The sequence below is a fragment of the Notechis scutatus genome, chromosome 6, assembly GCF_049901735.1.
Source record: "Notechis scutatus isolate UNSWTSFEM ecotype Mainland chromosome 6, rNotScu1.2, whole genome shotgun sequence".
NCBI classification, from domain to species: domain Eukaryota; kingdom Metazoa; phylum Chordata; class Lepidosauria; order Squamata; family Elapidae; genus Notechis; species Notechis scutatus.
In genome coordinates, this window is record NC_142014.1 from 5315590 (window position 1) to 5327966 (window position 12377).

The 12377-nt window shown below is 35.9% G+C and overlaps 1 protein-coding gene across 13 annotated transcripts in view; it reads right to left on the bottom strand.

Annotated features, from left to right (window-relative positions):
* NRCAM (neuronal cell adhesion molecule) overlaps window positions 1–12377 on the bottom strand; it is a 305233-nt gene that overhangs the window by 125971 nt on the left and 166885 nt on the right. For 9 of the 13 annotated variants that reach the window (XM_087969232.1, XM_087969230.1, XM_087969222.1 and 6 more), the window contains 4 exons: window positions 5447–5617; window positions 4659–4715; window positions 2294–2405; window positions 1686–1870 (listed from right to left, as the gene is read on the bottom strand). In XM_087969232.1, the coding sequence (XP_087825358.1) occupies window positions 1686–1870; window positions 2294–2405; window positions 4659–4715; window positions 5447–5617 (525 nt within the window). The remainder of the gene's footprint in view (window positions 1–1685; window positions 1871–2293; window positions 2406–4658; window positions 4716–5446; window positions 5618–12377) is intronic. The other 4 variants (XM_087969234.1, XM_087969235.1, XM_087969227.1 and 1 more) reach the window with 1 other exon arrangement.

Consider the following 12377-nt stretch of genomic DNA (forward strand, 5'->3'; position numbering starts at 1 on the left):
TAGAAAGAAAGAAGCAAAAACATTCAGCAACTAGTTTTTGCAGTGGTAGCAGTATATTAGGTTACATATGTTAATATAATTAATGTCAAAACTCCAAATATATACAAAACAAAAATGCATTTATTAAAAATAGAATAAATTAATTGGTTAATAATCAAAAGTTTGGTAGCACTTTTTCAAACTAACTAATTTTTATTAAAGGCATAAACTTTCATTACCTACAGCTCACTTCATCTGTTTGGTTGTGATTCTAAAATGATGCATATATCATCTTTTTATACTAAGAGTTTTTACATTCAATGGCGCATAAACTGTGTGGCAGAGACCTTTTTTCCAATCTCTAAAAATCTTATGTCAGAGGTATAGTGAGTCAAGAGACTGAAGGATGAGAAGAATAGCTGAAGATACAACTATGAATAGTCCTTGCTCAACATTCATTTGTTCAGAGACTGTTTGAAATTAGTGTTGAATGACGGGACATAGGATTTGGCCAAATTCTGGCCATTGCGGTGCTCCTGCAGTCACATGAATAAAATTTGAGCCTACTTGGGACCATCTGCATTTACAACTACCATTTATCTACCAGCTGCTACCAACTGCCCCTGGTACCTGGCCTTGCCCCTCACCACAGCTGTGTGTGACACATTGTATGTGCCACTACTGAAACAGCTGGGCCCTTCTTTTGTGCCACCTTCTTTCACCCCAGTACAGCTGGAGTTTTTCTCTGCCATGGCCACGATCTCTGTTTGCGTGCCAGCCAGCATATTCATTTGCAGCTAGGGCGAAAGAAGATGGCACGAAAGAAGGTTGTGCCAAGTATATAGTAATACATGTTGCAGCAGTTAGCAGGACTAGGCAGCAGGGGCAGCTAGTGGCAGTGGATTGGCAGGCAGCCAAAGGACAGCTGGGGGAAATTGAAGAGGAAGCGGTCTTTACCTTCCTAGGCTCAAGAATGGAGACAGTAACTGGCTCAAAGTCAGTTAGCCAGCTTACATGCCTAAGGTGCAACTAGAATTCATCGCCTCCTGGTTTCTAGCCTAGCGCTGTAACCATGAGATCAAACCACCTCTTTTTTTGTTGTAAGATCCTGTTATTTGAAGTTTTGTGTAGCAAATTTCTGATCCTGCTCTCGAAGAATTCCAAATAATCAAATTTAAGATGTACCCAGAAATGCCAAATCTGAGCAATTTTGAGGCCAGAAACAACATGCAATTGTGATACTTACATTGTTCCTGGTGCTCTCTCCTTGCTGCACTGACATGTTGCAGTTTATTACAACTTTTATAAATCTTTTTATTTATTTTTAACATTTCTTTCCTGTCATTGGTTTTATTATTTACTACTTCGCCCACTATAATATTATGTAATTAAAATGTAAACTTAGATGAAAGAAAAGTATAACTGCAACCCTCAAGAACTGAAAAATTGACTACAATAGTCCATCAGATTCAAATAGATTACATTTTACATATTTGAAGTTCTTCCTTCTTATCATGTTTATTATGAATTATTAATAGGAATAAGACAGTAAGAAAATAAACAGTTTTTATGAAGTTTCAATTAATTATATGCAACTTGGTCACTTTTATTTTTATTAAAGGATATATTTCTGATCTGGCATGAATGTGAATTCAGAAATATACATATTAACTTTTAAATGCTAAACAAGGCAACAGTAATTTTACCTTTGACATTAACTGTAATAACATGATAAGCAGAACCCAAACGATTTGTTGCGATGCATTTGTATTTTCCTGAATCAGCTTGAGAAACATCTATAATTTTGAGGGTTTTATGAAAATTTTCAAAGAAAGTCCTGTTGACAGGAAGGTCACCACCCTCTTTGCTCCAGCGGATTAATGGCGTAGGTCTAATAGAAGAAAATATCATTAAGAACAGTTGAGATTACAATGTTTAAAGTACATTTTGGAGTTTTTAATAATTAAACAAATTTTATAATGGTTTTAAATCCAAACATATAATCATTTATTCTATGTTTTGTAAAAGGTACTAAATACTTATTATACAGTATTTAAATTTTATTGGCTCTATTGCCTACTATGTGTTATCTTAATTGGACAAGACTGAAAGGCAGTATTGCCACTCACTTTAATTTGAGCAACTATAATAAATATAATGGTATGTGGGAAAGACCTTGGGAGGCTGAGCAAGGAGATGCTGCCAATGGAATGATCAGATAAAAGACAGCATGGCCCACAGCTGTATAATAGGTAACCATAGCTGTATAATGGTATCATTATTCTTATTTTCCTTGATTAAAATGACAACTTACAATCCTTCTGCAATACATTCCAGCATAAGAGTGTTTCCTCTTAATTCAATTTTGGTACTTGCATTTCCAGCAGGTGTTAGAAGAGTTGGCTGTCTTTCTGAATAAAATCTGACTAAAAGAAAAAGAAATAAAATTATATATCATTTAAATGGAAACAAAATCTACACTAAAACAAATTCTTTGTATCCAGTGCAATGCATGCATAAATATATCTATGCATTCAGTTAATTATATATAAAAATAAATGTTTACTAGGGTTCTATGACTAGTTCAATTACCTAATCATTTTGGCAAGAGATAATTTTGAAAGAGATAAGGGTTTTGCTTTGTATATCAAAACCTTGCTTTTCCTATCCTTTTTTTTAACTGCAAATTTGATCAGAGATTGCAAAAGCAACTTTTCCTTAGAAAATTTATTCTTTAACTCTAGTATAAAAACTTGTAGGATAAATAAAACACAACAATGAAAATGCTAGGCACTGGGTTATAATGATGAGTAAAGTTTTTCATGGAAAATCTTTGATTTTGAATTATATATTAATTTTAATTATACAATTTAATTTAACTATCTTCCATGTACATTCAAACTCTTGCTCTCATTAATGGGACTTTGAATAGTTTAAAGCAAAGAGGACATAAAGTCCTTATGTACAGGAGCTCAATCCAGCTTTACTTCCTGTGGTGGAATGTAGTCTGGATTCCCAAGAAGGAAGGGCTGCATTTCATAAGCAAAGAAGCAGTGAAGCTTGAAATATTTGGTTGGGAGGAAGACAGTAAGAGGGAGCTCCTGCCTAAAAATTCCAAAATCTATATTGAGGCAAATAGTTTCTTAGTTTGGCATGATTTCTGTCTATAAGTAAGGAACAATACATGGAACTACTCAGAAATAACTTTGTATGTATTTCTTGGTTCCTAAGAGGCTTGGCAGTTCCACAAGTTATCTTAAGGAAATACTAGAACTGTAATTTGATATAATTTTATTCTTTAGGGATTTCTAACATCTGCCCATACTTAGTTCCTTAACTTGGGGATTATTTTAAATAATGGAATAAAGGGAGAAAGATGTTATAAAAAATAGTATGTTTCAGAAATCCAGAGTGAGCAGGTTGCCCTGCTCTGTTTTTTTGCATATGAGCTTTATGCATTCAAAGAAAATAAGTTACTTACTCTTTTAAGGGAAAAGGAAAAATTATCAAGACTGTATCTAACAAAAGCTGCATATCAGCAATACAAAAATGTTTTAATTTAAATGCTGTTTTATGAAAAAGTAGAAGACAAATAGTATTCTATGTGTGTTTGTATTCCTTAAATAGTCATGGGCAATAGGAACTGAAAAGAAAAAAAATTGCACTTTTAAGTAGGTAAAGGGAAGTAAAGGGAGCCTATTATATCTCATACACAGAGAGAGAGGGGGAGAGAGGGAGAGAGGGAGATATGGTAATATAATGGACAAGCTGGTTTGTCTTTTTATTCATTGCTTTTTAAAAAACAAATGTAGATATTTATAGAAAGAATAATAATCATAATGAGAACCATAGCTTTCTACCTTCATAAAGGACTGAAATAAATAAAATGTCACATTAGAACATGAATAATTTGAAATATGTAGCAAATATATTCATCTTAATGCAAATTATTAAATAGTTAACAATACATTTACCCTGTTTCTCCAACAATACGGCCTCCCCCAATAGGAAGTCCCAGCATGTTTTATAGGCATGAAATGAAATTAAGCCCCTCCCCCCAAATTAAGGCCTATATTAAAACATGCTAAATGGGGGGGAATGATGGGGGGGGCTTGCCGTTAGGAAGTACTTTTGTTGCACACCCGGATATGGTGCTGCCTGCGTTGACCCCGATACGAAGTGCCCCACCAACGCCGAGGTCAACATCCAAGCCGTCGCCGCCCACCCACCTGAAGATGCAAGGGGGGGGAATTAAGTCACCCCCGAAAAGAGAGCCTAGCCATTTTTTCGGGGCTCAAAAAAAATAAGACCCGGCCTTATTATATGAGAAACACGGTAGTAAAGTATTAAACAGAACAATTAGTTTTGCATTGCTTTTTAACAAATTCATTATTTGTGTAGTTCCAGAAATAATGAATCATCAGAAAATTTAAAAAAATGAAAAGAAATATTGTTAGGTTGATTCTTAGGTCAAAATGAAACATGTTCTTCATGCAAATATTTTGCTGTTATTTCCTAGTTATCTAAACTTAACGTTATTATGTAGATTATTTAACATATCTCCAGTTCTAATGAGATCTATATTAATGTAGTATGAACAGTAAGATTAAACAGCCATAAATTAATGTTAGTTAACCAAATTCTGTATGAATGGAATAATATTCATCTCTAAAACTCACCACCATAAAAATCAGAGTCACTCATATTAGCACTCATTGTTTCATTCAATGAATCCACTGAAACAAATAGAATATAATGAAGAATGCAGCCAACAAAATGTGGGACTCAGAAATTAATCCTGTTATCACTACACCAATGCTTTTAATCCCAAGCACAAAGGAATTTCGAACGCAATCAGTGATCCTTCTTAGTGTCCAACATGTATAGATATATTTTGATTTCTCATGTCCAAGTTAGGAAATAGTCCTCTTCTGGCTGAGAAGCATGTTTGAGAGTTACTTCCCCTGTACTAGAATTTCCTAAATATTGAGGAAAATCCACCTGCCTCATTCAAGAAAGTTTCTCAAAGAGGCCAGGGTTGTAATTGGCACAAATATGTCATAAATTATTTAACGTTTCCTGGTTACAGAAGCTACAGATTGTTCTTCTATTCTACAATATTTTTTGAAGTGATTATCACATGAAACTTCACTTGCAAGTATGATCTGATTGGCATCATACTTAATCAAACTGTATTCAAATGAAACTTGAAATTTTGCTAAGCAGTTACTTAATCCTACTAATATCAAAATACTTCAAGTACTGAAACTATTTGAGAATAGCAACATATACTGCTTTAGTTGTAATAAAGATATATTGCAAATTATTTTGATTCCTTTCTAAATGGTTCGTTTCAATATATTGCAAGAGGGCACAATTTTGCAAGAAAATGTTTTCTACCATACCAATATAAATTATATTTTGGCTAAATATAATGTCTACAACCAATTTAGAAATTAATACCTACCTGGTTCAACTTTTAATGAAATCGGTTGTTTCTGTTGAATAGTTTGAGTGTGGTTAAATCTTGCATAACATATATAATCTTCACGGCTATCTTCTTGTATTATATTAGAAAAATAAAGATCTCCATTTAGACTTTGTGAAACTCTATTATTTTGAGGCAGCTTTTGAAAAGCTATAAAAATAAGAAATGAAACATCTGTAACGCCAGCTCACAATATAGAATTATAATTATATATATATATTACCAACAGTTTCTTCTGGCAAGACACTTCTGTTCTATAGCCACAAGGAATCCAGTTCAACTTAAAGGGATTTTTACCTTTAAGAGAAGTTTTTCTTTAAAAACTTACTTAAAACGTACTCCACAACTTCTATCACTATGACAGTTTCAGAACTATATTTCAGTTCATACTATGGTTTGTATAACTAATTCCATGCATGGGAGATATACTTTATTTGTTTCAAGGTTTTTATTATGTATTCAGAATTGAAAATCTAATTACAATACCTAAAGTGGGATAGAATGTTAAAAAGAAGTAACACATTCTAATAAAGAATATGAATTCCAATAATATGACTACATTAGGCCATGTTCAGAAATTATAAAAAAGATATCTAACTGTAGATAACCTATGAAAACATTCTCCACTAACCACATTACACTCTCTATTATCAATTAGACAAAAATAAACATATGAAATTTATTGAAAACAGTGTAAGCAAACACTTCTTGAAAATCTATTGAAAATCTAAGCACCATTGCTAAGAAAGGGAACCGCTAAATTTTTAGTAATTGGGGGTGAAGGTTCATCCTCTGAGTTTCCAAACGTTTTGTTACAAGGCTAGATAACATCTTCAATGGAGTTTATGCGATGCTAAAGGGTCTGCCTCTCCTCTCCATTCAAGAAATTAAAAACTCTTGAAACATCAGCATTTCAAAAGAATAGAATAGAATAGAATAGAATAGAATAGAATAGAATAGAATAGAATAGAATAGAATAGAATAGAATAGAACACCACCACCCCCGCCCCCCAGTCTGAAGTTGAATAAATCAATCTACAGGTGCAAAATTGTTGTGAGAAGTGCAGGCTGAGAAGGTGATAAGAAACTGTTCCCATGCATCTCTTGCTGGAGACTTCAGAACTGAGACTAAACAGATGGGCCTTCCCCCCTTGCATTCTCTAGAAGGTAAATCAAAGTAAAGGATACATAGGCTTCAGGAAAAAGGCTATAAATTAAACAAAGTACAGTATACATAGGCCTCAGAAAAAAGGCTAAACTAAAGAAGCCCCCTCCCCATAGGAATGGCAGTATTATAATAGGGATCTGATATGCTGCCCCCCTAGAAAAAGGAGAGATCCACCTGTAAAATAAGTACAAAGAACAAAACAATGAGTTATTTGGGTTTGTCGGGATACTGTGAATGGAATCTTTTCAGTAAGTTGGGAGCCCTAACATGTTTTTTAGCTACCCTTTTTGAGAGGGAGGCAAATGTTTCTAGGTGACTAGGTGGAGCCATGGTGCGTACATGGAGCCATGGTGTGTACATGACTCCAGGATTTCCTTAATTTTAAAGTGTTGCTCCCCCTCAATCATGATGGGGGTAGGAGGAATGTCTGCTTGTGGCCTCAGAGGCGAGGTAATTTCTGGTTTCAATAGGCTGCAATGAAACACTGGGTTTGAGGAGTAGTAATTCAAATGTTACCAGGTTCATGATTTGAGTGATTGGGAATTTTGGTCCTAACTTTTTGGAGTGTTACAAACATTGTAAGGATCCCTATTTTAAATAGCTTAGGCTCCATCCTTTTCTTGTCAGTTTGGGCTTTAAAAGCAGCCCTAGCCTCACTCAGAGCTTTTCTTACTACTGGCCAGGTTTTTTGTAGTTGTTGTATCCACTTCCTAAGGGAGGGTATAGTTGGTTCTTCTACTGGTAGTTCTGGCATTGGGGTGAAGTCCTGGCCTGAGGCAACTCTAAAAGGGGTGAATCCAGTGCTGGAATGCACAGCGTTATTGTATGTGACTTCTGCAAAAGGCAGGAGATCAGTCCAGTTATTTTGTTGGTAGTTGATAAAACATCTTAAATACTGTTCTAGAACACCGTTAGTTCTCTCTGTCCCCCCATTAGTATGAAGATTGGTGGGAGGAGCTTGGCTGGTATCTAGAAGGCTTAGGAATGCTCCCCAGAACCTTGATGTGAATTGGCCCCTCCGATCAGATATTATCCTTTGGGGGGGCATCATGCAGTCAATAAATCTGATGTAGAAATATTTTGGCAGGGGTGGGGTCAGCTGTTGGAGAGACGGGCGGTGCAAGCGATCTTCTCCGCTTCACAAGCTGCTTTTCCTGTGCCGGCAGAGCTTGCCAGAGCTGACAGAAGTCCCAAAGGGACGGCTGAAGCAGTGGGGCATCCTGCAAACTGTTTTTGAGTGGTGGCTGGTAGCAATCAGCAGGACAAACCAGGATCCAACCAGACTGGGAGAAGGCAACCAGCGATGGCTGCCTAGATGATCTGATGGTTGGACAGAGCAAGCGATTAATGAGCGGAATGATGATGGTCTGAATTTGATGAAGGTATTCCCTTAGGCTTATTGAATGAAGCAGCAGAAGGAAGCGTGTGTAAGAGATCGGAGCCGTGGAGCCTGGTGAGAGGTGAGGGATGCGAAAGTTTTGAGAGCAGGGGCGAGGGTGCTGGACAGCGAAAGAATTTGTGAAAAGGAAACCAGGAAATAATAAGAACTAAATAAAACGGGAAGGAGCAAAAACAAGAGATACAGAAGAGAAACTTTGTAGAGCTTTAACTTTTTGGTATTGCATAGTCTGTGAATAGAAAATAAACTAAAAATAGAGACTTGGAAATTTTGAAACTGGTTAATAGCTAAGATAAAATGGAGTCTCTATAAGAACAATGACTTTGCAATATAGAGTGTGACAACTAGAAGAGACAAATATCTGTTTTACATCTGTTGGACAATAATTGGTAGTGTGTGTGTGTGTGTGTGTGTGTGTGTGTGTGTGAGAGAGAGAGAGAGAGAGAGAGAGAGAGAGAGAGAGAGAGAGAGAGAGAGAGAGAGAAGAAAAAACAAGCCTGAGAAGTGATTGTTGAAAAACTGTACTGTACTGAAATATAAGTATATTATATAAACTGAATTAATTAAGTTGCTTTTTGAAATACCTTATGAATCAATCTATACCTCTATAAAATAATATATCTTTATATCTCTTTAGATTATAAGTATTCATAACAATTTACAATTTATTCTATAAAATCCTTATTGACTATATAGTTACTATCAAATATCAATGTAAGTTATATCTACTGTTAAAATTGCTATATAAGATATTAGAATAAGATGGCCTAATTATATTTTGGTGATATTGCTGAGAATATAATTATAATTATTATAATTAATAATTTTATAAGGTTAAAAATAAGATTAAGGAATTATTTAGCAACATTGATATTGGGATATTCTTATTGTTGTTCTTTGATCGTTGATCCCCTACCTCGGGCCTAAATCTCTCCGCACCTCCACTGAATAAAGGGAACAAAGGGGCAAAAGAAAAATAGTTAAAGAATACTATCAATAGATGATTGGTTAATGCCCAAGTAATGACTAAAACTATAAATTAACAGTGGAGGGGCAAAGAGATGGAAGCCATAAGCTGGATATTTTGTTAATCAATAATTGTTGGAAAAGTCTGTTTAATATGGCAAGTAACCCAAACTTGACAAAGATAGGAGCGGGAAAGAAAAATACTACACAAGGCTCCATGATGTCTTCTAGTCCTTTGACACAAAAGTCGATCAAAGTTATGATCCAGAGGGAATGATCCAACTCCTACAAGGATCTCCAAGTAATGATGCAGAACATGCAAGAAGTTAGCTAAAAAAATCAAGAAGCCATGTTAAAAAATTATGAAGTCTTTAGAAAAGAGATTGGTGTTATAAGAAATGAATTAAAAGAAAGTGAATTAAAAGAAAATATGCAATTGATAGATGGGAAGTTTGAAGCCTTCCAGATACAAATTACTAAAAATGAACAGAAACTGGTGGAAATAGAAGAAAGGCTCTCCAAAGAAGAAAAGAAGCTCGTGGAGATGAATAACAAACTAACTTTGGCTAACAAGGAATTAGAAACATCAGTGATCTTCTTAGAAGCAGAGAGGGTCACCCAATGTCTTTGGTTCCAAAATATAACAGAAGAAAAAGAAGAAGATTTACCAGAAAAATGGCTGAATTATTGGCGGGAGCTTTAGAGACTGAGAAAGAGGAAATGGTCTCAGAAATGGATGAGGTATACAGGGTCCAAATGAGTTATGGAAGAAGACACCATCTCCCAAAAGAAGTTTACGTAAAATTTACTAAAAAATCGATCAGGGACGAAATCTTACATCAAACACGTGACAAGCAACTTGAAAACAAAGGAAAACAAATAATAGTTTTAAAGCAGGTTCCAAAAACAATGAGGTATTTAAGGAGAAATTATCAGTTTTTGACGATGTGATTAAACAAAAATAACATCAATTTTAGATGGCTAACACCAGAAGGTATAATGGTAACTTGGAAGGACAAAAGATATAAGCTCGACATCGCGGAAAAGGCTGAAGATTTTTACAAGCAACACTGTGATATTGAAGAAGACTCAGGACACCAAGGAGAAGATAGTATTTCACTGTAGTTTGCTCAAACCAGAGATCACTTCAAACCTCAGACCCCCCTCCTCCCACACCTCCAACCCCCATCATGGTACATGGGGAACAACATTTTGAAATCAAAGATATCCTTGATTCGCGCACTCACCGTGGATCCACACAATACTTAGTAGATTGGAAACACCTTCCTTCCTCAGAAAATGAGTGGGTAGCCAAACGACACGTAAAAGTACCCACATTACTATGAAAGTTCCACGTAAAATACCCTGATAAATCATCTTGAATTGCAAATGTAATGCATGATTTTTGTTTTTTCCAGGTAGACCTATCTGTTTTTTAAGGAGGGCAGGATGTCAGATCCGTGTATCTGTCATTTCTTCGGTGGAAGAAGAAAAGGGCGGGGAGACTGATAAAGAAATCCTTTCTTGATGTAACCTGAATATATTTAATCTTATATCAAATTTGTATAACCTACACATGATACAATGGAGGGAGGAAACCCAGATGGCCAGAACCTATCACCTCTGAGAGGCACAGCCAGGAGATGAGAAGGCCATAAAAATTCCACAGTGAGATATGCCCTGGGAAACTGAAAAAGATTGTTCCTTACAAAAGGGAAGGGGGGGAATTAACATACTGGCTTTTGTTTCACTAAATACACATTGAGATAAGGGGAGAGGTTCTAAACTCCCTTATCTATTCCTGTATGCCTGAGAGACTTTAGACGCTGCTTTGAACTCCTACATGAATTGTCTCATCTCAATAAAGGATTCCTTTTGATACTTTTGGTTTTCAGAAGTTCATTCTTGTTAATTGAATGGGAAAAAGTTCTGTAGTCTGACATATAGATTAAATCATCCACTGTAAAGGATAAAACTACAAAAACAATAGAAGAATAAGAACCATACAATATAAACTAGAAATAAATAAAATTATAGATGACAACAATTCACGTCGGGGAAAGCTCTGTGTCAGCATTCAAGATCTTTTCTACTTTGCTTTCTACTGCTTTGCATCTTTCGGCTGCCATGAGTAATGGGGGGGAGGAGGGGTTGCGTATTGTGGGAAGAGAACTGGAGGTGTTACATTCTTGTCTTGTATAAATGAGGAGTCGAGGGGGGGAGTATAAATTCCTGCTCTTAACTTTCTATTTCCTTGCTTAGCTTTCTTTCCTTTGCGCAGCTGCGAAGTTTTATCAAAATATGTCAAGGTCAACGGACAGATGATCTCCACCTGAAGATGCCCACATGATCATATTCAGAACTTTTAATTGGAAGAGTTTTTTGGACTTTGGGGGGCGGGAACAACTCCATCCCTTTGTATATGTGATCTGCGCGCCAAATTCCTTAGATTCAGAATTCTACCTGTAGCTTCCACTTTGAATTTCAGTAAAAGAAAAAACTTTGCTCTAATCTATGGAGTCTGAGTATTTCTTTCTTGGATTTTGAATGGAGCACAGACTGACACTCTGCAAAATAATTCAAGTTTCCAAAAGTCCAACGAAAAAGGAGCCAATCTGATCTCTATGTGGAAGTGGTTCCATAATGCTGGTGCTACAATAGAAAATGGCACAGTCTTATCTCAGCTCCCCAAACTTCTCAAAAGAATGGGACCTGCACTTGTTTCCATTTGGTATGTCTAACTGATCTGGCCAATACTGATGGGAATAAGTGGTCCTGAAGGTATATGTAAGAACTATTCTGGGCTATAGTTAATCAGTTAATCTTCTGGTATTTGTATGACTAATAAAGGAGAATATTTGTAGCTCAAGATTGACATGAGGGTAACATCATGCGTGCTAGTAAGGAATGCTGTTTGTGGCCAGTGTATATTCTCATGGCTTGTCCTATCAGTGTGGTGGGTGTGGTGGTCTTAAGAGATTCTTTGGTTGGGCTGTTTACTGTTGACTCTTTCACAGTTTCTTGATTGGGGTACAGTTTTACTTGATTGTAAACAAGCCACCAGAATATAAATTGACAGCAAGTATCACTCCTCACTAGCACTGATGTTATCTAATTTGGGCAATGAAATGTCTGCAAGAAAACTAACATGCTCAGAGAGCACCTACCTTGTCAATCCTCAGCTACAAATATTATCCTTTATTAGTACCACATATGGGTGTCAAATGCTTCAGACAGCACCTAATTGGGAAAAATTTCCTGCATGAATGCCTGTGACAGCATGCCCTACCTACCAGTGTCAGGTACAAACCTCCAATCAACTGCACATCTGGATGGAAAATAGCGCAAGAAAAATGATACTGCTCATGATTATAGAT